Source organism: Melopsittacus undulatus, chromosome 6 (genome assembly GCF_012275295.1).
Source record: "Melopsittacus undulatus isolate bMelUnd1 chromosome 6, bMelUnd1.mat.Z, whole genome shotgun sequence".
NCBI lineage: Eukaryota > Metazoa > Chordata > Aves > Psittaciformes > Psittaculidae > Melopsittacus > Melopsittacus undulatus.
This window is the reverse complement of record NC_047532.1, coordinates 53,204,687-53,230,482: the sequence shown is the minus strand read 5'-3', so window position 1 is coordinate 53,230,482 and position 25,796 is coordinate 53,204,687. Positions and strand designations below refer to the sequence as shown.

The 25,796-nt window shown below is 39.8% G+C and overlaps 1 protein-coding gene across 1 annotated transcript in view; it reads left to right on the top strand.

The window, feature by feature from the left end:
• NYAP2 (neuronal tyrosine-phosphorylated phosphoinositide-3-kinase adaptor 2) overlaps positions 1-25,796 on the top strand; it is a 142,702-nt gene that overhangs the window by 92,490 nt on the left and 24,416 nt on the right. Inside the window, exons 5-6 of the mRNA XM_005150206.3 lie at positions 13,691-13,903; positions 22,448-22,551. Of these exons, the coding sequence (XP_005150263.1) occupies positions 13,691-13,903; positions 22,448-22,551 (317 nt within the window). The remainder of the gene's footprint in view (positions 1-13,690; positions 13,904-22,447; positions 22,552-25,796) is intronic.

Here is a 25,796-nt window from a genome sequence, read left to right as displayed (position 1 = left end):
CAGGTTTTTTTCTGGAAACAGCTGCTGTTTCAGATTGATGTATATGGATTGATTTATTTATTCTTCCTGTTTATATTACTTGACTGCTTGATAGAATTTCTGGTTAGCAATTTAATAAACGTTTCTTTTTTTGAAGAAAAAATAAACTTATAATGGGTAAAAAAAGAGAAATTAATAAAAAATGATTTTTTGTTAGATTTCAAATATAAGGCTGTTTCAGATAAAGGATTGGAAAAAAACGTTTTTCTCTTTAGGTTTAATGTACAGGAAGATGTGAGTTGTCTAAAAGTTGTTAAAATAATAGGAGAAAAATGTCTTAGATTGATTTACCTATTTCAGTGTGTTGTGAATACGTAACACGTGCTGCACTTAAGGACTTGGATAATGATAATAGGTTCTGAGTTTTAAGTGGCATTGATTTTTTTTTTCTCCCCCAAAAGGGCTTTCTAAGCCAGAGAAATATCTTGACCTTTAGGCCAAATCCTCAGTACTTATAAATCACTGCTTTTTATTTGAAATTGGGAGAGCTACTCCAGTTTACACCATCTGTGTCTCTGGCTTCAAGAAAATAAATGTGTCCTTTGTGACTAGAACAGCTTGTATTCAAAATGGTGTAGTCATACAGCAGGATGGTAAATCAGAGAGTTTATTGTCTTTTGTTTCAAATGGGACCACACAATTTATGACCAGTTTATGGGTGCTCAGTAATAATGGTAAGAAATACTTAACGTGGTGATGTTTTCCATAAGCATATATTACTTTCCATGAAACAGGTAAATACAATTGCTAACAATTTCTCACTGTGTTTTTAGGAAAGGTGATATCAGTGTAGGGCATCAGGATCCTCCTTTCATGAAAGAGCTAAAAAAAAAAAAGATAAAGGAAAGGAATCAAACCACTTTGACTTAAAGGAATGGTGCAGTTTTATTTATGTAGCCTCTACTCAGGAAGTTGGAGTATTATTTTCATTATTTCAATAATGATTTTGTAATTTTCATTATTTGGAAATAATATAGGGCCTCTTCCTTGAAGAAATGTGAGGCATCATCTTTGGTTTATAGGACTTTTGTAGAGTATCTTTCTGAAACCGTATCATGTGTTGCAGCAATTGGAGGGTTAGCAGTTTTAAGCAGGAATTGCATTTCAGATATGAAAGACACCCATGCATGTTAGCTTTATGAAAGAAAGCATGCTCATGAGAGTTCAGATCAAACCCATGGCTGGGGCGCATCTTTTGGTGGGTCCCATTGGCTAGCTGCCTGAAGCAATGACTTTCAGGGTGGGACCAGGTTGCTCTCCTGCCTTTGGCTTAGGCAGTACAGGGCTCCTTTTTCTAGGCAGCTGTTAGATCTTTCTGAACTTGTTTTGATAACCAAGCACTGGACCCTGTATTTAATTTTTTCAAAGTTACGAATTCAGATTTCCTTTGCATTAGTATTCAAGTGCATTTTTGTTAAATCCTGAAAGTAAAACTAGAGACCATTAGTGGCAATGCCTATATGTATTGTTTAAGGAGCACGATGTTCATAAAGCACTTTGAACCAGATTTGATATGTTCTGCAGGTAAGAATATACTTAAGTCTATTTGTTTAAACTAAATCACAGGGAAGGAGATCACAGTGTTGCTTAGGAAGAATAACCAAAGTCCCTGAGACCACACCACCACAAACAAGACAAGGACTGTGCACTTTAGGAAGGTAAAATACTGTACATGTTTCAAAGAGAGCAGAACATAACAGTTTGCCTGAAATTTATGATGAGTGAAAAAACAGCTTTGCAAACAAAAATCTGCTTATTTTTTCCCCAGAAACTGGAATATCTATATCACAGCCAGAGGAGCTTCTCAACAATTTTGCATGCCAGTTTATGATCTGAAATCTGGTTTTATGATCTTTTGAGTTGCTGTCATTGCATCTTTACAGAAGATGGAGTTTAATTAAATACCTTATCTGTACTTACAGTGACACAGTTCTAGGTGTAGAAGCTGTGTGATTTTAAGAGAAGATGGTGACAATTTTGGGGGAAATAAAGAACAAGGTTTCTTCCTTCAGTTCTGAAATCCTCCAATACTTCAAACTTCTTTGTCTCCTCGTAATACTTCTTAAAATGCTTTTATCTTACTGATCCGTGTAAAAATGGCTGACAATTTTGGGGGCTGAGTGGTTTATATATTCATTTTTAAGAAATATATGTTTTTGGCATGTCTGACTTGATTCCTGGCAGAGTGAACTCAATTCTTAAACCCTGTCATTAAAGGCCCGATCCAAAGGTCCTTGAAGTATAAGATGAGATATAGTTCAGAGGATTGCATTATAAATGATGGCAAGAGGGGTCTTCTTGTCTTAGGTTGCTGTTCCTTGCAAAACAGCTCTGCAAACCAAGGCACTTAGGTATCCAGAATGTAGCTGTGAATAATATGAAGACTAAGAAAGAGTAATGGATGGATGTATAATATACTACACACTTTTGTCATTGTGTTATCTCACCTATCCATTATATTCTGACAAAAAGTCTTAGACTCTTAACTCCGAAAAGGTAGATATGCTACTCCCTAAGTTTTCTCTGGACCTTTCAGAAGTCTATCAGTAACAAGAGAAATCAGCGTAAGTAATTGCTGTATTTGTGTTATATATGTAATATTATTTCAAATATTGAACCATCAAATTGTAGGGGTGTACAAACATCCAGATAAAGTGAGAAGTACAGGAACATTGAGGAAATAATTGTCAGGATAATAATGCATATTAAAAATCAGGTTCATTTACATTCAATTTGATGTGAAGGTTCAGGTTACTTTTACTCCTCTGAAGAGAATTATCCATCCCTAATAATTATTTTTTTTTCTTAAAACAGTAACGTGCAATTAGTACTTTATCTGGCATTTAAGAATGAGTAAGGGGAACTATTGTTCTGCTAACTACCCATCTGAAAAAGAGAAGCTGCGTGTTTAATTTTGCTGGAGATGGAAATTACGGTATTTTTGTGTGTGACTTCAATTCATAACACAAAAAAGTGCCTTCTTCCAGGAAATATATAGCTATTTTACTGCTTGGGCAGTGTTTGCGTAATATATGTTTAATTTATACATGCTGTAACGCATGCAGAGACACTTCTGCCAGCCATGCTAGCTGCTCTGCATGCTTATGGCCTCAGCCAGGGCTGTATGAGGCAATTCTCTTTATTTCCTCTGGATCTGAAGTCTGTGCTGTCATGGCTTAACAGTTACTTAGCTATCAAGAGGAAAATCAGTTCACAAAATGAAACCTGTAATAAGAAAGTGGGGAGGGCCTAAAATGATTGACTCTGGTAAAAGGCATAGAAAGACAGTATGAAAAAATGGGTTTCACTCTGTAATCGGAAGAAACCTTAAGGATTAACTTTTCCCAGCGGCTGCATAGAAAGGCCTGTAGGCTTGTGCCTGGCTTTTTAACACTGAGAACAAAACTGAGGTACAGCCAATGTTAAGACAATTTCAAGATTCCCTGTTACTGGTAAGGTATTCATTTGGAGCTTGGATCAGATGCCTCTATACAAATGCCCGTAGCATGGGGAATAAACAAGAGGAATTAGAGATGTGGGCACATCTACGGGGCTATGATATAATAGGCATCACAGAAACATGGTGGGATGGCTCCTTTGACTGGAGTGTTGGAATGGAAGGTTATAGGCTTTTTAGAAAAGACAGGCCCGGTAGGAGGGGAGGGGGAGTTGCCCTTTATGTTAGGGATAGGCTGGAGAGTATGGAACTCTGTCTGGGGACAGGTGAGCAGTTAACAGACAGTTTGTGGGTCAGGGTTAAGGGGAAATCAGTGATGGGACACATTACTGTGGGGATCTGTTACAGACCACCTGATCAAGAGGAACCTGTGGATGAAGAACTCTACAGACAAACAGGAAAAGCCTCATGCTTGCAGACCCTTGTTCTCATGGGGGACTTCAACCACCCTGACATCTGCTGGGGTGACGGTACGGACCGGCACAAGCAATCCAGGAGGTTTCTCGACTGTGTGGAAGACAACTTCCTTCTGCAAGCAATAAAGGAGCCGACGAGGAGAGGTGCCGTGCTTGACCTCGTGCTCACAAACAGGGAAGGGCTTGTTGGAAATGTGACTCTCCAGGGAAGTCTTGGATGCAGTGATCACAAGATGGTCGAATTCGAGGTCCTCAAGACAGTGAGAAGAGCGTGCAGTAAGCTCACTGCCCTGGACTTCAAGAGAGCAGACTTTGGGCTCTTCAGGAACCTGCTTAGCAAGGTTCCATGCGATATAGCCCTAGAGGGCAAGGGGGCCCAAGACTCTTGGTTAACATTCAAGGATCACCTGCTACAAGCTCAGGAGTGTTGCATCCCGACCAGAAGGAAGTGCAGCAGAAGGGCCAGGAGACCTCCTTGGATGGATAAGGAGCTGCTGAGAAAAATTCACAGGAAAAAAGAGGCTTATAAAAGGTGGAAACAAGGACAGGTGGCCTGGGATGAATACAGGGATGTTGTCAGGGTAGTTAGGGACCAAGTTAGGAAAGCTAAAGCCCAATTGGAGCTAAACTTGGCAAGGGATGTTAAAGATAATAGGAAGGGATTTTATAGGTATGTAGCGGCTAAAAAACAGACTAAGGACAATATAGGCCCCCTCCGGAAACTTTCAGGAAAACTGGCTACACAGGACTTGGAGAAGGCTGAGGTTCTGAATGGCTTCTTTGCCTCGGTCTTCACTGGCAAAGGCTCTGACCGCAGCACCCGAGTCTTGGAAGGCAGACACAGGGACTGTGAAAACCTAGACCTTGGGCCCACTGTAGGAGAGGATCTGGTTCGAGACCATCTTAAGAACCTGAATGTACACACGTCCATGGGACCTGATGAAATCCATCCGCGGGTCCTGAAGGAGCTGGTGAATGAAGTTGCAAAGCCACTGGCCATCATATTTGAAAAATCATGGCAGTCAGGTGAAGTTCCTGACGACTGGAAAAAGGGAAATATAACCCCCATTTTCAAGAAGGGGAAAATGGATGACCTGGGGAATTACAGACCAGTCAGTCTCACCTCTGTGCCTGGCAAAATCTGGGAGCAGATTCTCCTGGAAGGCATGCTAGGGCACATGAAAAACAACAAGGTGCTTGGTGACAGCCAGCATGGCTTCACTAAGGGGAAATCCTGCCTAATCAATTTGGTGGCCTTCTATGACAGGGCTATGAAAACGATGGACAGGGGTAGAGCAGCTGATGTCATCTACCTGGACTTGTGCAAAGCGCTTGACACTGTCCCACATGACATCCTTGTCTCTAAATTGGAGTGTCATCAATTTGATAGGTGGACCTCTCAGTGGATAAAGAACTGGCTGGATGGTTGCACTCAAAGAGTTGTGGTCAACGGTTCAATGTCCAACTGGAGACCAGTAACGAGTGGTGTCCCTCAGGGATCGGTGTTGGGAGTGGTCTTGTTTAACATCTTTGTTGCTGACATGGACAATGGAATTGAGTGTGCCCTCAGCAAGTTTGCCGATGACACCAAGCTGTGTGGTTCGGTTGATACACTGGAGGGAAGGAATGCCATTCAGAGGGACCTTGACACGCTTGTGAGGTGGGCTGATGCCAACCTCATGAAGTTTAACCTTGACAAGTGCAAGGTCCTACACCTGGGTCGGAGCAATCCCAGGCACAGCTACAGGTTGGGCAAAAAGGAAATTCCTGGTAGTCCTGCAGAGAAGGACTTGGGGGTGTTAGTCAATGAGGAAATGAACATGAGCCAGCTGCAGTGTGCACTCACAGCCCAGAAAGCCAACCGTATCCTGGGCTGCATCAAAAGGAGCGTGACCAGCAGGTCAGAGGAGGTGATCCTGCCCCTCTGCTCTTGTGAGACCTCACTTGGAATATTGTGTGCAGTTTTGTTGTCCTCAACATAAAAAGGACATGGAACTGTTGGAACAAGTCCAGAGGAGGGCCACGAGGATGATCAGGGGACTGGAGCACCTCCCATATGAAGACAGGCTGAGAAAGTTGGGTCTGTTCAGCCTGGAGAAGAGAAGGCTGCGTGGAGACCTCATAGCAGCCTACCAGTATCTGAAGGGGGCCTACAGGGATGCTGGGGAGGGACTATTCATTAGGGACTGTAGGGACAAGGGGTAATGGGTTGAAACTTAAACAGCAGATGTTTAGACTGGATATAAGGAAGAAATTCTTTCCTGTTGGGGTGGTGAGGTACTGGAATGGGTTGCCCAGGGAGGTAAGTGAATGCTCCATCCCTGGCAGTGTTGACGACCAGGTTGGATAAAGCCTTGGGTGATATGGTTTAGTGTGAGGTGTCCCTGCCCATGGCAGGGTGGTTGGAACTAGATGATCTTGAGGTCCTTTCCAATCCTAACTATTCTATAATTCTATGATAGAAGGATAGCTATACAGATGGAACACTTGTTCTAATAATGAAAGGCACATTTTCTCATTTATTAATGGAGTCAATAAAGAGAAAAGCATTAGTTAAAACTCTTTTCAGAAAGGTAGTTAAAGTAGTAAAAAAATTAATTTCACTCCAACTTTCTAATTGATTTTTTATTATGAAAATAGGAAAGTGAGGGTTTCTCTCCCCAGTTTTCACAGCCGGTGACCCTGGTATCTCTGGATTTTTCTGAGTAACCACAGATTCTCATCTGCTACTGAATCTGGAGGAAGGCACACACTTTAGAAGAAATGAAAATGGTAAAACAATGAAAAACCCCTGCATTCGAACTGCTGATATAGGTCAAAGGCTGGGTTGGTTTTATTTTGACCAAAAAAATGTTGACAAGTTTAATATAGTCAGCACTTCTATGAAAGATTGGTATTTTTGAAGTGAAGCTTTGAAACTTAAGGTCATGAACTTTCTACAAAAACATTTTTCTGAAAGTGTCTGTATATTTTAGCTTTTTTGGCTCACCCTTGTCTTCTGATTTCTTGCCATACTGTGCTAAGACAAGCACAGTGCCCCTTAAACCACCTTTTCCTCATGCAAACATGAAGGCTGTATATTTAAGAGCCCAAATAACAGAATGAGTGTGCAGTGAAATGAACAGGGTTGGGAAAGAAAGAAGTTAAGTAAGAGTGGTTACCATCATCTCTTCAAATCAGTGGTGCACAGAGGGAACACAGAGGGCTTCTACTGAGGTTCTCATAAGCGCAAATCACCAATTGCAACATTGCCAGCTCTGAAAGGAAAAGGAAAATATGTAGTGAATATCAGAGAATAAAGCGTTCTGCTTAATTATGTAATTGTGACTGGTCAGAGGTATATAGAAAACCTATTAATAGAGTGCCAAAAGAGCATCCCTTCCAATAATGCTGTTTGATTTGATGGTGAAAGTCCCAGGATGTTGCTTTTTATTTGCTTTGGTAATCCATCTGTACAACGTGTATCTTCCAGGTGTGGCCTGTTCAGTCAAAGGATCAGGCTGTGAGCTGATCTGCAGCAGAATAGGCACACTTGAAAGATCAAGCACAGGATTGGAAAAAATCATTAAGAAGTAATGATGGCCCTGTTGGAAACAGGATGTATTATATTGTCATCTCTTCTATAGCATATGCCAAAATACAATTTTCTGGATCAAATGGATCTCCTTATGTAAGACTAAAACTAGGTTTTCCTTTATTTATGTTGATATCCAAGAGATTTTTTTCCTCTTACTCTAGGACATCAATGTTAACTATGTCTTACCATGCACAATTTTTAAAACTTCATCTGTTAAGTGACTGCTAATGCCAGCTGAAGTTTATTGAAACTTAAAGAAGTCTACTTTAGTCTAGACTAGTCTTTTTTCTTCCAACCAGATTATAGTACTCATAATTTTAATTGAATATCTTTATTCTAGAGCTCTGGACGATCTTTTGGTAAAAATCTATTCCTTCTTTTGTTAGTATTCAATTGATTGCATTGTGAACTTTTCCTATCTTGTTTTCCTAATCAGGATTGCTGCCTTAGCAGCTTTGGGATAGCCACAGGAAACCAACAAAATGCATTTCTTCAGCAGTCCCTCTTTTCCCTCCCTTTGCTGTCTGTGGCAGGCAGATGTGATCTCCACTGAATTCCACCACAAAAAGCAAAACAAACCCTACACTGCGCACCGAAACATGTGCTCAGTGAACACTGAGAAACGTTTCAGCCATGTCTCCTTAAATGTTCGATGGTTTGTGAGATTCTTTCAGGTTTTCTATTGATTTTGCATGGAACTGGGTCAGAGCTGCTCTTAATTGAACAAGCTGGCTGCTGCAACTCTCACTTAACTGTAAAAAAGGGGTATTAAAAATTGATATGCAAAGCAAACTTCTGCTTAATTAGCAAGTAGATGAACTCAGAATAGACAAACCACCACAGTTAATAAAGATGAGGAAACAGCTTTCACTGGCAGTATAATAAACTCCTATTTTCTGGGAAAAGTGGGTTAAGTACTGAGCATTATCCATGTTTCTTGCATGTAGTATTAATAGACTATTAGTTTTGTCTGGGAGAGGTTGGGATAAATTTACAGCTGTGCTGATCAGACCAACCACCATACAAGAAAACCATTAAAAGGCAGCTCTGATTTTTTAATGTGTAATAAAGGTAAATAAAAGACCCAGGTGTGCAGAAAGAAGAAACTGTGGGATTCCCTCAAGAGCTTAGTGTTGCTCTACATCCAATGTCCATGGAAGTGGTCAGTCTGCAGCAAATGGGTGCATGCTGCTCTCATGCTGGCAGTATTATAGGGGAAACTGATGGAGCTGTGCCTGGCCCACATTAGATCAGGGTTTGACCCAGCTTACTTGGCAGGGCTGCTGCCAGCCCGGCAGTCTGCTCCATGTAAGAGGGTAGGAGGTGAAGACTGCCTCTGGTAGCTCTGATCTTCACACACACACACATGCTGGCTGCAGTCTAATCCCATGTCTCCACCCTTCCTGAGGGCCAAGTGTGCCACTGGGGATGCTCTATGCTCCTGCTTCTTCAGCCAGGTCCATGGCCCCTTGCAGCCATACAAGGTGAGTTCTGACATGTCAGGACTGGAGGTCAGGAGTCCTGATTCCCATCTATACCCCATCCCAAGTGAATCACTTTGCTTTACACCTGTATGCATATACTGAATTTTAGACCCTATGAGTAGTACCATTTAATTCCCACAGTATGCAAGTTCTGCCTAGAGTGATGTATTATTTATTTAGGTTTATTACAAACACACAGGAAAAAAGTGTAAATGAATAATGCATGGATGATTAGCTTATACATTTCAGCTTACAGCTGAGAGAGATGGCAGAGAGCGACCCTCATTTTAAGTTCCTTAAGACAATTGCTTTCTTTTCTGCCTCCCAAAACCTCAAGCTGTAACAAAGGTTCTGCTGTTTATCACTTTAGCATTACACTAAGAAGCCACCAGGACCTGAAATTCGTTTGTGCTTAAGAGCAGAGTCTGTGCTTAAAGAACATAGCCTTTTAGGTACAATGTTTTCCATAGCTGTATTTTTCAGTTTGTTTTGGTCCAAATTATAGCTGCAGACTCAGTCTGCTTCCCACTTTATTTAGTATGTATGATTTTTCCCCTACCACAGCTCATGTGCCAGCCTTGCCCAGTGTGCAGCTATTAGGGGAACCTTCCATAGAGGGGAAATTGTACATGTCAATTATTTGTAAAATATGTTCAGTCTAAGAGAATTTAGCCACCACCTTATTCTTGAAATGCAAAACCTGAGGTTCAGGTGAAATAAATAAGAAAAATGCATGTCTTTGAATATTGAAATACAATGGCACCTGGAAGTGCTTCAAACATTTGAACGCTTTTATGCAGTTCAATCAATTGTATCCATAAATATTTAAAGCAGTGAATTATTTCTTGAAATTTACATTTTTATGTACTGTTTTGGCTTACGAATTATTGAACAATAAAGATGTTTTCCATAATAATTTCAGCTTTCAAAATACAGCACTTGACTGTGAAAAGATTTGCCTGTGGCCATCATATGATTGAGGCTGCTCCCAGCATAACACTGAGCTTCAGTATCTCCTAACTCCAAATTAAGGTTTTTAACAGCATGAGGTAACTTAGATGCCATCTGTGTTTCCACACTTCTCAAAACAAAATAAGTAAAAAAGCTGTGCAGCAGCTACTGCTACCTTTCAGCAGAATCAATATATGGCTGGTTAGAGTGCATGTATCAGTATGGGATCAGTGTGGGTAAAGTGGCCATTTAAATCCTCCTGTAGCTTTTAGAAAAGGTTACCCTGTTTAAAATACAGTGGTTTGATTTTCAGTCAATGAGGTGGTCACCACCTCATAGGTAACCATAGCTGGCAGATACAGAAAGCATGTTCTGCTTTCTGCTGATGCCTCGTGCCTGACTGCAGGAGCAAAAATCTGGAGCAATGAATGTGCTTTGATGAAACACAATAATTGGTGCCACTGAGCTTGTTCCTTGGAGCTGCGTTTGCTGCAGGGAGTAGTTGACAGTATGAAAATATACAAGTGACTGGGATGGTCAGCGAAAGTTCCCAATAATGTGCTGTGACCTGGGAAAGGAGCATTCTGAATTTCTGGAGCTCTCATGGAAACACTAGAACTGAGCTACTTTTTCAGTCAAGCAACAGCTAGCACAGTGATTTATTATTTTTAATTACATTCAAGTATGATTACCATTTTCATATATTAAGGAAACTGAAATTATTCTAAAGTCCTCCCCAAAATATTTGAGTGAAAGTGAGTCTTTTTTGTTTTTCATTTTTTATGTATTCACAAGTGACCAGGAAGGTAATATCACAGAAAACTATCCAGAACACTGACATGTTTTTCTGACTGTGTATCAATGTTGCTGATAGTGATCACCAAATAATAATGATTCAGGCTCTGTGATGGGTTGCATGACATTGTAATCTGATCCAATGTGCTTTTCATTTTTAAGATATATTACTTTTCAGATAAACAGAGAACTGAAAATCCCCCAAGAAAGGATAGTGGAATGTAAATTTATAAAGTCTAGACATCCAGCTGAAAACTGATTTTCTACACCTTATAAAGAAGTAGACTATAAGCCAAATCTTTATTTAGTCTGAATATTTCCATAGTTTGAAGCTGGTTGCAGAGAACTGCTGTACTTTGATTCAGCTGATAATAGAACTAAGGATGCACAAATCATTTTTATCAGGCAACAAGTACAAATGCCTCTCTGTTAAGTAAACCGAAGTGGATAAATGTTTAACTCCATACTCAAGCAGAGTGTTTCCACTGCAGCGAAGGGCTGACTGCATGAGTGTGTGAAATTTCAAGGGGTGGTATTCAAGTAGTGTCAATGAGGCACACACAGAGAAGGGTTTCACTGAGGTAATCACAGCATTTCCAGTAGCAGCTGAATGACATAGTAAATTAAATCTATTGAATGATGCGTTAAGTTGGTGGGTCACTTACAGGGCCCTATTCTGACTGTTTTAAAGCATGTTCTATTATTTTGGATTTCTCTTGTTTTGCCAGAGAGGAAAAGCTGTGATCTAGAGAGCATTCTGTATTGGTGGGAAAGAGGATTGTGTGCATTTCCAAAGAATTTTGAAACTTTGTTCATATCTTTCCCTTTCCCAGATAAGTATTATCTTAAAGAAGTGAATGTTACTGGTATAAAGCAAAAAACAGATGTATTTGTATATAGCTATTGTGGGAAAAAGTACATTATTATTTTTGATAGATCAGTGCTAAGAAAAAATGTAAGAGATTTTTTGTTGATAACTAAAACAATTCAAATGTGGTTATAATTTGGGCTCTACATCTCTATACATGTGTTATATGGGTACAGACTGTTAACTCAATGTTGGACCATGCTGGGGTTACCAGCTAGAAAAGACAGTTTGGATTTTCATTGCAGTGTCTTTTTCCACACATTACAGTAGGTAAGTGACCTAGAAGCTGAAGGAAGAGGTTTGATTTTTGAAGGCCTGCGTCACATAAAATGTCACTGAATGCTGTTTACGAGACGTTCTAAACTGGGGTTGTTTCACTATTTTCTGTGGAGTGATACTACTGTGTCTATTAAAAAAAATCCTGACAGATATGATATTCTCAACATTAATTTTTACAACTAGTTGATAGCAGTTCATGCAATACACTAATGGTTACATATTGCACTGCATATCCAGTGGGATATTTTTGCATGTTTCCTGTATGATGTTTCATAAAGGGAACTTCAAGCTGCCTGTGCTGTTGCTTATGAAGTTCATCTGCAGACTGGAATGTTGAAGAACTCAAAACAACATGAGATTTTGTTACAGTTGTGCATAGACGGGGTCTCTACCATACCATGTAGATAGATACCTAATATGGTGTCTTCCTCTGTTTGCTGTAGCAAGGGTGAACAGTGTGTGATGTTTTGAGCCACAGACAAATTAAAGTGGTTTGAATGTGATTCTTTTACTGGGACTGTATCATCTGAGGAGCAACCAATAGTCCCAGTTCCTGGCCATGGGGGTAACTGGGAAAGGAAGTGGCTGCTGGGGCAAATACAAATTTTGTATTTGCATCTCTGGCAGTCCTACAGAGCCAGGCCACTGTCGTTCTACATAAGTTCCCTGAGAAGCACTTGTCATCTCCTGCCTGAGAATGGCTTCTGGTGATTTTCCTTTGCTTGGCTCTCTCAGATCTTCTAGTGGCCTCTGTAGCTACAAAAAGATATGTCCCAAGGGAAGATTGTCCATTTCTAGAAAATGCGAATTCCAAGACTGTAGAGATATACAGAAATTAAGTACATCAGGGGTTTGATTTATAAACCTGAATGACGGGAACTGAGAGTATTACCTAAGGGTGTCTTTGGGCTTAAATAGGAGGCCTAAAATTCCAAACTCAGAGGGATTTTTGGGGAATTTTTTGCTAAAAGGAGGCAAACAGTTTAACGGCCTTTGAATAACTGACCATCACAGTAATTAGCTGTTACAACTAAAAGCAATCTAATGTTTCTCTATATCTAGTTTTTCATGTGAATTTTTAAGAGCTACAGAAGGAAAAGATCAGGAATGAAGTGTTTCTCCATGCATTGCTCAACCTGCAAGGAGAGAAACTAGTGTCTCAAGAAAAGAACAGAAGGTCAGCAGCCATGAAGAAAGCAGCCATCACTACTTCACTTGAAAAATCATTCAATTGTGTTTTCAATTTCTCCTTATACTGGCTCATGGTGTTGCAAGCAGAAAGTCGTTTTCTGACTCCAAGGATTTTCCAACCAAATGAAATTTTATTCTGCAGGTTATGGTGCTGGGCACACCCAAAATAGTAACACTGGACAGTTCTGTGGATTGTGTGCTTCGTATTAGAGCTTATGAGGAGTACAGCTATGTTGCTTGCACAGTACTGCTTTAGGAGAGAGCTTCCTTAAAAAGCGCCTGAAGAAGAACTTGTTCCCAGTGAAATGACAGCTGAGAAGAATTCATTCATTTCTATAAATTGTTAATATAAGCATGATTTGGTAGGATACCATTTTTTAAAGTGTTTTCCTGACATATAGAAGTTGTAACAGAAAAATAATGTTTTATCCATTTGCTGATCTATCTTTTTGATAACTAAGAAGTATCTGAAACCTGACATAAACTATAGGGTTTACACCTAGACAGTGAAATTGTGTTATAAATTGACTTTAAAAGATTTATAATTGGTATATATGGAATACTGAGCCAAAGATTGTTACATGGTGTAATTAACACACTCTATAACCATTTGTGTATTTGTGTATTTTGTAGAACCACTAGATGAGCTGAAGATCAGAAGTCACAGCACTGAACCACTACCAAAGCTGGAAAACAAAGAGAGGGGAGGCCATCATGGGACAGCTTCCTCTAGGGAGCCAGGGAAAGCTCAGGAATGGGATGGAACGCCAGGCCCACCTGTAGTGTCCAGCAGGCTTGGGAGATCCTCTGTCAGCCCAACCATGTTGGCTGGAAGCAACAGCTCAGGTACGTCAAGCAGCAGAGCAGGGAAGATCTCATGAATCTCCTTGTGAGCTGAAGAATCTCTAGATATACACTGAAGCAGGTAAGCATGCAAATTCCTTAGACTTCCCAAAATATTCCAGAATCTGCTGTGTCCATTGTCTGCTGCACTAATAAGTATTGTGCTGTTTACTTGTGCTCTGACTGGAACAAGATTGGGATGGTGGCAGGTAATATAAGCTTGTTAACTTGCCACTCATCATTTTAAAAGAAGTAAGGAATTCCACTTGACATTGAAAAGGGACTCTATAGCAAAGACACCCACAGGATGGCATCTCAGAGAGAAGTTCATAAATTCAGATATCACATACAGTAAGAAAACCACACTGCAGAAACAAGGCTGTCTTACTGGTATGCACTGTGGGTGGATACAGGCAACTTTTCCTTTATGTTTGTAAACAATTTCTAGAAAAGTGACTATGGATTTCAGAAGTCTCAAATTCATACCTTCAGAAAACATATGAATTCATCCATTTTATTAATCAAATGTTATATATATAAAATAGTGAATTGCTATAAGCCCGGAAAAATAATGCAGCCTTGTTTATAAATTGACTAAGACAAGCACATACATGAATGATACAGATCAGATATGCATAGCTCTAGCGTAAGTATTGTATTGGGGGTTTTTGAGATTTGACAGATCTCTTAAAGAAGTAACTTCATTGTTTATTGTTTAGATTCTGAAAAATAGTCATTTTAGAAACAGTTGGCATACATCTTACAGAAGCCTTATTATGGTCAATGTTCAGTAAGCATAAGACCATGAATGAGCCACTCAAACAAGAAATTATTCCGGCACAAGAGATCCACTGGGCAATCAGTGGCAGAGGTGAGTCTTCGCAGTGCTGAGCTAGCAGACATGCTTGCCCGTCATGCAGGGGAACACTTTCGTGTATGACAATGGGACTCATATTTTCTCTGCATTGCTGGGAATGACACCTGAAACTCAGTATATAACTTGAACAGGCTTTGCTGACGTGACGTATCATTTGCAGTAATCGGTACAGCTTTTCTTGCTCCAAATCCCCCAGACAGTTCTTCCTGGGGCAGCAGAAGTTACTTTTCTGCAGATCTCATGACTCTAGCACAGATTATTTGGGTGTTACTGCCTTTCACTTGCTTCTCTGTTCTCACAAAGCATCCTGGTAGGTAGGAATTTTCCAGATTAGCTCATAGCTTTGTTAAAATAATCTGTTCCCAGTGTATTAGAGAGTCGTCTGTGCTAACGCAGGTAAAAGGGTGGGTTTAAAGGTACCACATCAAAGTACCGGGACGTCTGATAATTAGACCAAAGAAGTGTACCAGTGTTTTCAGTTCTGCAAAATGACAGTATGGAACAGAGTAGAAGAGAATGAAAATTAAAGAGTAAATTCTTAGCAAAATGTAGTACTTCTGTCCAACCTTCCTGCATCAGTTTTATTTCAAAGAGTTGGTTGATCTCCAAAAGCAGACAAAGCATGTTGGCCTCAATTTTCGTTTGGCATCAGCAAACTGTAATAGTTGTTGAAGCATGCCTTGATTTAGTTAACTGTGACTTTGTCTTACATAGCTAGGACTGTCAAAGAAAAATCATGGAAATATTTTACTGGCTGAATTTTGACTCCTTTTTTGATTAAAATCTGAAAACCAATTTTGATTTCTCTTTCCCCACAGTTTTTATGACATTTCATTTGATGAATGTTGCCTCTCATCTGCCATGAATATTTGTCCCCCTCTGTCTCTAGCTGTTGCCTGAGCAACATGTTTTACCTTTAACCAGTGGGGTGCTGCATTCAAAATTCTGTACACAGTTCCTTTCAACGAACTTGTACATGAACTGCAACAATTCATTCTTCTCAATTAAATTAGAACTGTAACAGAATGCAAGAAGAGAAATTTAATACATCTGTATGGATACAAATGCCTTCTGGAGTCAAGGGGATGAAGTAATTCTGTGCTAGGAATTTAGAACTTAGGTTTACCACAGGGCTAAATAAAATCAGGGCAATCCCCAGTACAGTTGTCATTGCTGTTTCTCTCTTCCTAGCATCATAGATAAGAGAAAAAAAAGCCACTTTTCTTGTGTGGTCATGCTTTGAAACAGCAGTTTGCTGCCCACCTCCTAGTTCACACTGGTACAGGCATTTATTAGGGCAGTGTTGGAATAATTTAAAGAAAATAGGGTTAAATTGCTGTGCTGTAAAACTGAAAGGATGTGGAAAGACTTCTCATGTGTGCACAACAGGCAGCTCTGCTGCAGCCGAGATTAACTAGTAAGTGGAATGGTCTGAGTGAATACCTGACTGAGATCACTGATTTTTGTGGGTTCTGCACCTGCTGGTAAGATCAGATGGGAAATGAGCCATCTCCAAACAGAATCTGAAGCTCTCTGGTTATATTTTGTTCATATGAGCCTGGCCTGTCAGATGCACATGGGTATCACTAATGCCTGATTGTTCTCTCATCTGTCGTATAATTTGTCAAGGTCACTTTCTGTTTCCTGGCATCCTATAATTTCTTATGGGAAGCAGTGTAAGTGGTTTGGGGGCATTCTGGCACTTAGGAAAGTCAGTGGAAGTGCAGAAAATAGGCAGACGAGATCTGTGAAACAGAAGGCTGCAATAACTTCGCTCCAGGAGCTTCGTAGAGCATTTTCTGGAATGTTGCTGCTTTTTTTCCTAATCGCAACCATGAAGCATTTTGCATTGCCACCTGCTGCTAGAGACGGGCACTGCGCTGCCTTTTAAATCTTACTCTACTCTTGTTGTGTCCTGTTTTTGAATCACCATCAGCTTGTCACTCAGCCAGCCCATTAGTATTCTAGCTGAAAACATTGTAGATAATCAGGAAGGGAGTAAATGCTCACCCTACACTAGAATTACTGGCTGGCATTATGGATTGTAAAAATAATAGATAGTTAAGTTCAAGCTCTTTGGGAATGGAGCAATGTAAAGCCCAAGGTGCAAGAGGCATACATTGGTACAAAAAGAGAGTAGCATTGAAATACCAGTTCTTGCTAGCTAGGGCTGCTTCACTTGAAGAGGACTGAGTACTCCTATGAACCCCTAAATTTTTTCCTCACAGGCAATATCAGAGTATCACTGTGCTACTGAATCTTCAAGGATTCTCTAAGTAAAGGCAACTTAGTACTTGGACGTACATGTTCCTGGGCAGCCTGCCCAACAAGGTCCAGCCCAGGATGCAGTGCTTCCAGACCTTGCCTGTGTTGGTCACACACATTCTCTACACACAAGCAGCTCCTGTCACCTAACATAAAATGAATAGGACTGGGAGCTGTACACTAAGGGCAGTGCAGTGTTAGCCAGTGCAGTGTTAGCCAGGTGTATGATCTCCAGGGTGTAGGATCACACAGTCACAGAGCCTGACTGTAGAAGTGCATACTGCTCTCTGCAGCAGCGGTGTTACAGCTAGCTGGAATAGCGCACAATTGTCCTATTAATCCAGAGCCCTTGACAGCAGTCCATACCAGAACCTTCAGAGAAAAATAGCAATAAATGTTAAGGAAAAAACACTGCCAGTAGGACGTTGTTATTTGTTAACTCATTGCCTCAGTCATTGACATAGACCTCAGATATGACAATTCACAACAAATCTTAATTTAAAACATACCCCATCTAATACAGAAGTGTTTTTTTATCACTAACTGACTTGGCTTTGAGACCTGCTAGCTTTTGACCTATGAATATCTATCTAGTTCTACATGTTCAGTACTCCCTTTGTGGAAACAGTTCTGTTTGACATGCTCCTGTGCTATGTCATGCTCCATGGCTTCTGCAGGTGAAGTCCTAAATAGTTTTAAGAGACAGACTACTATGTAGTTTATTCCACCGTAAGGTTTCAGAATTCCAAGTTACATTTCAGCTTACTCATTTCTTTTTAGGAAACCAACATGGTCATGCCAGCATGCTGATAATAAGTGTGATTATTTTTTTCCAGTATGCATGTTTTCTTTTTCTTCTTTTTGTTTTTCCTTTCTTTTTGCATGTGATTACTCTCAGCCTGTCACATTGCCTTGTTTAATTCAAAATGTGCTTCTTGGCAGCTGTAGCAAATAAGCAATATTTCTCTTTTCATGTGCAAAGAAGAGACTGTGACAGGATAAGAAGCTTCTCCAATCTAAGTGACAGCCAGAGTATTTTTTTGAATTAAGATTAGGATAGGCAGAATGAAGGCTTCCTTGGATGAATAAAAGAACTCTTCCTGTTAAGATCCAAAAATAAAAATCATGCAGAGCTGTTGTATTTCTAGAGAATATAGAAACCCATACACATTGATATAAAACTGATCAGAAATATTTCCATGAAGTCTTGTTGCATTTCAGCACTGTGCATTATTGAGGAAAATCCAACAACACCCCTGCCCCAAACACAGCCAGCCAAGCCTGTACATCCTTAGTTACAATGACAGCACTTGCACTTTTAGAAGACAGGGTCATTTATGTGAGTTCTTAAATACACAATTAAGTGCACAATTTTAAGGCAACCCTATTTGTGATTGGAAAGCCTGTATTTCTGTGTTTGATAGTCTCTCCTAACATTCTCATCCCTAATGCTTTCCTATGGGGCTGTTTGCTTGCTTATGTCCATGTGTAATCCTGCTGGCATTGTCAGGACTCAGCTTGAACCTGGGAGTCCACTATTGCTGGTCCCATTGCAGGTGACCACGTGTGGGTTTACTTCGTACTGAGGTAGCTGTGGCCCCAAGCACTAGCATTGTTGGGAGTATTGTGGCTGCTGTGGGTGATATAACTGCTATCCCCTACTAACATTACACTGCATCTGCACCTGGCTCCTGTAGATGGTTTGGGCCCTTGGTGAGGGATGAGTCATTTGAAGCTGTGCAAAATAAAACCCCCAAAGTTTCATCAGTTAGATATAGCTGCTGAATCTTACGAACATTTTTGTGCAGAACAGAACTAAATATGTTATGCAGCTTTCTATCTACCCTGAACAATATGTGAATATAAACCTCATGCTGCCCATTGATTGCAACAGGCATCTCTAATGGCTACTTAAGTACACTGCATCCCCTGGCCACAGTCCAGTAAAGCACTTAGATGTGTGCCTATGAGTTCCCTCGCTTGGCAGCAGGCTGTTAGCCCTTGTCAGCCTTTGTGTGGCTTATAGCAGTGTCAAAAGGCCCCTAGCTGTGGATGCAAACAGTGCCTGTGTTTGGAGTGGAGACTCTGGAACCCTCTTTATGCAGGTTTGATTTAGAACCATAGGATCCACCTGCACAGTGAAGTGATGGGTTGCTGTGCTGTCAGTCTGCAGCTAGATGTATTTTAGCTTGTGTTGTCATGGGCTCTGAGCTGATGGGTACTTCTCAGAGGATAGATTCTGAAGAACCTCCCCTATGTGCTTATGAGGCTGGCTGATAAAACTCAGCTCCACACCATGTATTACTGTCACAAATGAGACTTAGCAAGAAGTCTCAAGACTACTAATTTCAGATGTTACGACTGAGGTGTTGCAATATCATCCACATGAGATAAACATGAATTAAACACTAGAAACCATCCCTGAGATTTGGGCAGTTGTTCCTCCTTCAAGATTCTCAGTGGAAAATAGGAAAACCCATTTTCATACCAAAACCAGAACTGATGTCAATATGCAGCCCTTTCAGACAAGCTGAAACGACCATTTAAAGCATGAAAATCCAGAGGTAAAGATGCTGAAAATGACTGGATGGTGGACACAAAAGACCTCTTACTGCTTTTTAGATAGCTGAAAGCAGAAGTTATTATTTGCAGTGATCGTTATTATTTTTAAAGTGATCAAAATCCAGTTAGCCTCCGTACAGTGAATAAGAGTCCACAGCTGAAAAATAACATGCTGCAGCATGCACAGCAGTAAGCTGGGCATCACTTATACAGCAGACTATTTATGGGTACTTTTTTTCCCCACAGCAGTATGCAGCATGAAGGTGTTACCAAAGCATTAATTACAGTAGAATTGAGTATTTATTTGGTCTAAAAATATTCCCATGGAGATTAATGGAATGGCTATTAAAAAAACAAAACAAAACAAACCTATCTCCCTTTCACTGCATAACCCACCTAAACTTGAAGAAAGCTACATGGAGCTGTCTCTGGAGCCTCTTTTGGTGAGGATCACCATGGAAATCACAGTAGTTTGCTTAATACTGTAACATATATTACAGGGAGATAAAGGAACTAATACTTCTTCTGTGTGTGATAGGTTCTATTTCTTTGATGCCTGATGAAAGGAGTCTCTTTGGCAAAGAAATGGTAATCTCTTGTTGTGCATATATCCAAATTGGAAATCATGACACTTCTCTCTGCTTTCCCAAAGCAAAGAAAACAATTCAGAAGCAGTATTGGAGTATTTTACATGCTTGGTGTCATATTTTGCTTGTCACAGCAATAGCAGAGTCTCTATTTAGCAGTAGGGAAAAACAACCAAAAAAACCCCAAATTCTTACCCTCTCTACAACTCCAACAAAATTCCAGGAAGGAACAGACATTATATCTATATTACTGAAAGAAACATTCAGAGATCTGGAACACAGACAGTGTAAAATCAGAACAAAAACAAGTCTAATCAAACCTTCAGAATAACTGCCCAAGTCCAAAAAAAAGCAAAGCAACAGATTATGTACAAAATGCAAGGTTATGGGGGAGATCAGTTTGCTCCTTTCTGCCTGCTTATTGCCATGTTGACTCATGGTGTGTTTACAGACTAACTAGGAATGAGTGAATTGAATAATGCATTTATCAAACAGCATAAATATTTTTGCTGCTCAGCCAGCTGGATGTTAACCAACCTATTAATATTTAGTTGATGAATATTCACCCATACAGATGCTTTCATTGGTCTAAGCGCTCCAGCTTAAGTGGATAGCTCTTCTCCATATCCTATTGAATTCTGAAATATCCTGGGAAAATAAACATTTAAGGTGACAATGAAAAAGGATCAGTAAGATTGGAAGAATACATTTCAGCATGTTGCTGGTAGGTGGCATAATGTGCCAGCTGCCCTCAAGTTTCCAAATTGTGCCAAATGACCTTAAGTACATGTTGATGATGGACATCTTATTCCTTTCAATGGCCCAATCAGTGGCTAGTGATGATACTAGAGAGCCAAGTAGGAAATACAGATAGTAGTATAAAACAAATACAGATTGAGCAGCAGTGTAAATGGGGCATGCAAAAACACATTCTGGAGACACAAGCAAAAGTTATGTGAGAAAACATGCTTCAAAAGCAAAGTTACTAAATCAGGATTGCACAAGGCATAGGTCCTTCCTTGCATCTTGAAAATATAAGATTGCATAGGAGGAATTCTTTAAACCCACTGCAAGGAGGCATGGTTTTGTTATATTTGTTATTCATTGTAAGACAGTACTATCAGTGCTAAAATTGAGAGCCTATTATTATACAAATTATGTCTGCTGAGTGCAAATGTCCTTGTTCTTGGTGTTTGCCCGCTAAATAGAAAAGACAAGCAGGGTTGGGAGGCTTATAAAACATGTGGAGAATGTGAACACATTAATCTGAGCCAGAAATGATGGGTTGAGATATGTTCACTTGGCCACTAACAGGAAATGTGGGGACAAATCTTTTTCATGAGCAGAAACAGGCAAGTCCATTTCTCAGGAAAAAACAGTTGCTTCTAAACTAGGTGTGGGGTGTGGAACAGTGGAGTAGCACACTGGTGTCAGCATGAGTCAGATACAAAAACCTTCATCTAAGACTCCCGAGCTGTATGGTCACCTTCATGTTGGTATGTTAACAGCAGAAACCTGCCCTGAGAGCCTTCTGAGAAATGGATCCATGTACAATAGCAGAAGGAAAAGGAAATAACTGTGTAATTTCTCTCTGGAATGGAGCTTTCTCTCAAGACAACTTCCAGTTTTGTAATCACCTTGATTCTGAGGAAGTGACTTCAGAATTTGCCACTGTTGATGTTCTTATTTCTCTCCTTTCTCCCTATGTCTTTCAATTCACTGCCATTACCATTAGATTTCCCAGTATTTTTGAGGCTTTCCAAACCCCCAAGTGCAATGGTATCCTCACCACTTTTATGTATTCCCTCCTTCATCTTCTGGCATTTCATGCTTTCCCTCAGCATAACCAGTCTTCAGGCTACCATCTCCCTCAGCTCTGGGATAGAGAGATGAGACCAGAAGTTCCTTTAATCACTGCTTTATTTTATGAGGATTAGAAAAAGGAGTGGGGGGAAAGCAACAAGAAGATTTCCTTTTTATGCTCCCTCTCTATCTGGTGCTTTATACTTTATATTCAAGTTTCAGAGATGGTAGAAGAGAGAAAAGAGGCCAGGACATGGAATGGGTTTTGTCTTAACCCTCTTCTTTCTGATCTCAACAACTGTTCATGATTCAGCCAAATAACCAAGATTTTAACTAGAAACCAAGCCTGGTGTCTCTGTTCCAAGGGGAGCCTGGGCCCACCCTGTTTCAGTTTACTGCAGCAGTAACCCACCTCCTGTTCACTGGTGTGTTTTTTTCTGTCTTCCTTCGCAGAGCCGAAAGCAAGTTGCAGATTAGGTCGATCTGCATCCACATCAGGTGTACCTCCTCCATCCGTTACTCCGCTCAGGCAAGCCAGTGATCTTCAGCAGAGCCAGGTACCATCGTTAGCCAATCGTGAATGACTTCATGTGCTGCAACATGCCAAATGTTTCTCACCTCTGTGTCTGTCATTTGTTACAGTAAATGATTTTTTTGGGGGGTTTGTCTTCGTTTTCTGTGCGTGTGCGTGCATCTGTGTGTGCGCATCTCTCATTGGCAATGAAATTCCACTGGCCACAGCCAGTCAAAGTTTCTTTGCTCTTAATTCTCTGTATCCTTTTCTGTCTTCATTCTGTAATATAATTGTAGTAAAACTGTACTGTATGAACTGGCTGGGGTTTTAATTTTTTCATGTTTTCTGTACTTTTTTACCTTCTTTAAAATTTATCAAACTTTGATAAATTTAATCTGGTTTTATGTAAATTTCTTTTAAATGTCTAAAGCACTTGCACCAATGTTTGTCAATGACTTGTACATACCTGACTTCTGCCCAGTTGTACTTTAATATTTGTGCCAGTCTCACATTTGTTTTGAGCTTAATGCATGATTGTATTACACTGTGATTTATCACTGTCCTGAAAACTGCTCTTACAGCAAGTTATTTTGTTTAGTTAAGGCAGCTAGACTCCCTCCATCTGTAGGCCATGTAATGCTTTTATAGGACTATTAAATAGTCCACTGTAGTTATATATATTGTGTAGTTAGGAATCAAAAACCAAATCAAAGGAGTAATATCTCCTTGTATCTTAAACACAGGTACTTTTTTTTCCCTCATCAAAAACAAAAGTGCCACATAGACCCTTGGGAAAGAAATGAAAGTGTTTGGGTTTGGCAAATTTCTTCAGTACTGAGAAAATGGGAAAGAAATAAAGACATGGGAAACCTATACTTACCTTTATTTTATATGCTAATACGGATATTGTATCATTTTGCTGCACAGACCTGTATTATTAGTTTGACAGAACTAACTGCTGAGAGTAGCAATTGAGAGAAGAGGTTTCACTTAAACATAATGTGAATGCCTTCTGTCAAGCTCAAAGCACTCCAGTATTGTGTCACTTCTGTGTACATGTACAAGTACTGGCCTACACATCACTGTGTATGTGTATGCACAGAGACAGACATATATGTATATATGTATGCATACATATATGTATGCATACACACAAACACCCTTATTTAGATGGAAAATTTTCGATTGGCTTTCAGGGAATTAGATCCTAAAATCCTATTGAATTTCAGTGAGACTTGAGTGTAAAATTTCTTGAGGCTTGCTTTGCAATAATCACGTACTTAAGTTGTTTGTAGCTTGGTGAGTTGCTTCTAGGAGGTCTTGACCAAAGTGGAGACCAGAAGAGTAAGGCTGATTTACTCAACCCAGACAGCCAACTACTGTTAGGAAGGTTATATTTAGGTAGCCTATTCCATACAGGTTAAAATTCTTTCACCTGTAAAACCGATACTATTGTATTATTTCTGAGCCCTGCTGGACACAATGCCTAACAGAACCTTGCATGTTTTTAAAGCATATTTTACAGAAGAAAGTCAAATCCATAATGGAGATTCAAAATGACAGCCTATTTAAACACCATGTCAGGTGTTCCTCTTAAGGAAGAAATTAGGGTAATTGTACTTGGCAAAGGTATTGAATATCCCAGTGTTCATGTGGTATATGATTTTTGATTAAATGGGTCTTACAGCAGACATGATGCTTTGCTGGTTACTTAAAGGCAAAGGCATGTATGGTGTTTTGAAGGGATTTCAGTCTCAGTTCATATTAAGAACTAAACAATAAGCCTTGAAAGCAGAAGCTGATGTGATAGAAGAGATAATGAGGCTTTTAGAAGCTGCAGCCAGGGTTCACTGAAACTGTGGAGAAAAAATCCACCTCACTTCATACAGAAGAAAGGAACAAAGATAAGAGGAATTTTCAAGTGACTGTAGAGGGTGATCTTGTTAATTGAATAATGTATGGTATGGACATGGCTTCATGAAAAACAAGAAAAACTGGTAAAAGCTTTATCTCCCTGAAAGTCTTCCCTTCAAGTTGTCAATCTCTTACTGTCCATCTATTAAGTTGTCATTTATTATGATGGCATAATTTTTTAAAGGTGTGAATTTGACCCTGATTCCACTGAAATGACAAAAATCTTATTATCTCCATGGCAGATACAAACATTAATTTGATTATGTTCTTTATACACCTCTTCTATCCTAATGTGCGAATAATCTATAACAGGTGAAATGTGTTTGGAAATGGCTGGGTTGTTCGCCAGTCTGAATCTGACAGACTGGGGCATACAGGGTATTTATTTCCGTGTGCTGTGGCTATTGATTGTGTTGATACTGGTTTCCTTGACCACATCATAATCAGCAGTTAGACTTTGCAAAAGATTGAGAGGACACATCCTGTTGTCTTCCTGTTTGATGATGAGCTGGGCACAGCTAGCATTCATACAGGGATACAAGAACTCGGAAAAGGCAGATTACTATTAATCAGTTTCTCAAATCCTCATGGATCCCAAACTGATGTTTTTCAAACTGTTTAACTTATGGAAAAGAAATCGTATTTACAACTGAGCTCTCAAGGCCCATCATTTTTTGGTACAGAATAATTCAAGGAAGTGGTGAGGATGCTTGGCAATTAAAAATAGGTCTGATCTAAGGAAATGTGTATTATAATTCCAATCAAATATCAGCTAATTATGTATCTATTGACATTTAACTCCCCTATGCGTTATTTTCTTGTTTGTTTATTGGTGTAGGAATTGTGAGGATTAAGGAGTTAATACTCACAGAACATGTTTGTGGTGAGTTGATGGTAAGCATTACAGTGGTCACCTATAAATAAGAAGAAAGAGCTTACAAGCAGAGGTTAATTATGTGGCTGGTCTCTGACAGAGAACACTTTAAAGTTCTGAAGTGTAGCCGCAGCTAGCAGTTACCAACAGGCTGAGCCAAACAGAGAGCATGCCAACCTGTGCTTAGTTCTGGTAAATGGTGAGAGCATTTTGAAAGAGCTGGTTGCGGGAAGTAACCTTGGATAAAGTTGTTAATTGGCTCAATTTAAACTGAAAAGTAAACAGAAGTTTATCTCGGAACTGAAGTTATTGATTGTGTAAGTACAAAGTTTAAGAAATGAAGAAAGTAGCAGAGGAAGTCAAGTGTGGAGCTTGGAAATGTAATATAGCAGATGCATAGGATGTATTTGAGCTACAGAAGTGTCATATAGCTGTATTCCCTAAATACATATCTTAATACAAATGTCCTAAAGAGAGGAGTGTAAGTAGCAGAGAAGTTT